This window comes from Tupaia chinensis, unplaced genomic scaffold (assembly GCF_000334495.1).
Source record: "Tupaia chinensis unplaced genomic scaffold, TupChi_1.0 Scaffold000066_1, whole genome shotgun sequence".
Taxonomy (NCBI): Eukaryota; Metazoa; Chordata; class Mammalia; order Scandentia; family Tupaiidae; genus Tupaia; species Tupaia belangeri.
In genome coordinates, this window is record NW_006159525.1 from 10,348,881 (window position 1) to 10,351,030 (window position 2,150).

The following is a 2,150-nucleotide window of genomic DNA, read 5'->3' on the forward strand; positions in this document are numbered from 1 at the left end:
CTCATGCCACGATGCACCCCTGCCTTAGTTGGCCTGATCACAGACACTTGAACACCCCGTAAGCACTAGGAGACCTCAGAATATAAGGTCAGGACCTCTCTGCTGGGGCCATCTCTGCAGATGGTGGCATTACTGCCACGCCACTGTCCAGTCCCTACAGACAGAAAAGTCTTATCCCCCTTAGGAGAGCAGAGTATAACACGCAGGACCTCCAGGAAAGATTCTTGAAAATCCCAGCGATCATCATGTCCGGGAGGACCTATTGTACCCACGAGTCAGCACGGGATGCTGGCCAGCTCTGTGGGAGGCTGGAAAGAAAAGGCCTATGACGGAGTCTCTGAGCACCACTTCAGATCCTCCAGGCCACAGCTCTGTGGGCTCTGCACCCTGTCAGCATCCTGCCTCTCCTCGAGCCACACACCTCTGACCTCCTGCCCTAGGGCTGCCCTGCCGATGCCATGCATGAGCTGCCCCAGGATTAGAACAATTTCCATGCAAGCATAGCATGAATGTGAGTGTTGGGGGTGAGGGTCAATTCTAGCCTGTTTCTCCCCTGGGATGGATTATCTGAGAGGAGCTTTTGTAGAAGATGTCTCCTGGGTTTGAGCATGCAAGCTGCACATGGCTAAGGCCAATTCATAACCAGCTCTCCTTCCCTGCTTCACTGCCTGCTCTCCGCCTCTCACTCTACTCCCTGGGAAACCTAGGTTAAGATTTTGCCACATTCGGAGCTATTCCACCACACTTTGTTTCATTTCGTTTTTCCCACAGGTAAGTAAAATGAAACACCATTGAAAAGCTAGCTCATGACAACTGGAAGGTTTACTGCCTCTCATGTGCACACATCTGTCATTAGACAGTGTGCACAGGAGGGGCCCCATAAGACTTCTTTACCTGGTGGTCCTGGAGGTCCGGGCGATCCTGGAGGGCCTGGTGAACCAGGGCAACCGGGAGACCCGGGAGAACCCCTTTACTTCCTTTTAAGCCTGGCCATCCAGGGGCTCCTCTGAGGCCAGGTCTTGATGACCCTTGGAGAAAATAATCATCATTATATTTTAAATTTATCTTGATAAATATATAGTTATTTTCCAACTGCAAACACATTCTTATTTATAAAAGTTGCACAACTGAGAGGGATAGAAAGCATGCAAAATAGAAAGTGAATGTTGTTACTTCCTTCACCTGCGACCTTGTTAGGAAGCACAGTGCAGAACACTCCACTCCCACAAGATAATTCCTGTCATTTATTACAAGGGACAGAAAGTTTGGGATGCACTGGAATCGTTTCATTTGAGAAGACACAAGAGCAATTCTTCCATAGAGGTTACTGCATAGATATTTTTATTAGTGACTAGAGCATGTCTCATGCCCCAGATGAGAAAGAGAGACAGCTGTGATTGGATTTTATTCCTGGCGATTGTCTTAGATACAAAAGGGCATGGAAGGGGAGGCAGGCACGTCTTAGATAGGGCATGGAAGGGGAGGCAGGCACCTTCTGGGAGGGGAGCATGCCAGCTGGGACAAAACCCATCCCCATCCTAAAATGGCATGGCAGTGAGAAGGGGGAAAGTCTCAAATGTCCACCTTGCAAACAGCTTAAATTATTAAGTGATTCATCACCATGCAGAAACTGAGACACAGCAGGGTTAACATCATTCTTTTTCTTTTAGAGAGATTTTTGCTATAGGGAGCATGAGCTTACCAGAAAGACAGAGAGATGGAGAGAGAGAAATTGAGAAATTTCCCCTCAGGGGAGATGGCCATACTGCAATCCCTTTTCCTTCATCCTTCTCTTGGGATTTTGGTAAGGCCAATTCATAACCAGCTCTCCTTCCCTGCTTCACTGCCTGCTCTCCGCCTCTCACTCTACTCCCTGGGAAACCTAGGTTAAGATTTTGCCACATTCAGAGCTATTCCACCACACTTTGTTTCATTTCGTTTTTCCCACAGGTAAGTAAAATGAAACACCATTGAAAAGCTAGCTCATGACAACTGGAAGGTTTACTGCCTCTCATGTGCACACATCTGTCATTAGCCAGTGTGCACAGGAGGGGCCCCATAAGACTTCTTTACCTGGTGGTCCTGGAGGTCCGGGCGATCCTGGAGGGCCTGGTGAACCAGGGCAACCGGGAGACCCGGGAGAACCCACT

The 2,150-nt window shown here is 48.8% G+C and overlaps 1 protein-coding gene across 1 annotated transcript in view; it reads right to left on the bottom strand.

The window, feature by feature from the left end:
- The window catches only part of COL4A3 (collagen type IV alpha 3 chain), a 96,040-nt gene that overhangs the window by 52,142 nt on the left and 41,748 nt on the right, over nt 1-2,150 (bottom strand). The window contains exon 22 of the mRNA XM_006141982.2: nt 2,074-2,148. Within this exon, the coding sequence (XP_006142044.1) occupies nt 2,074-2,148 (75 nt within the window). The remainder of the gene's footprint in view (nt 1-2,073; nt 2,149-2,150) is intronic.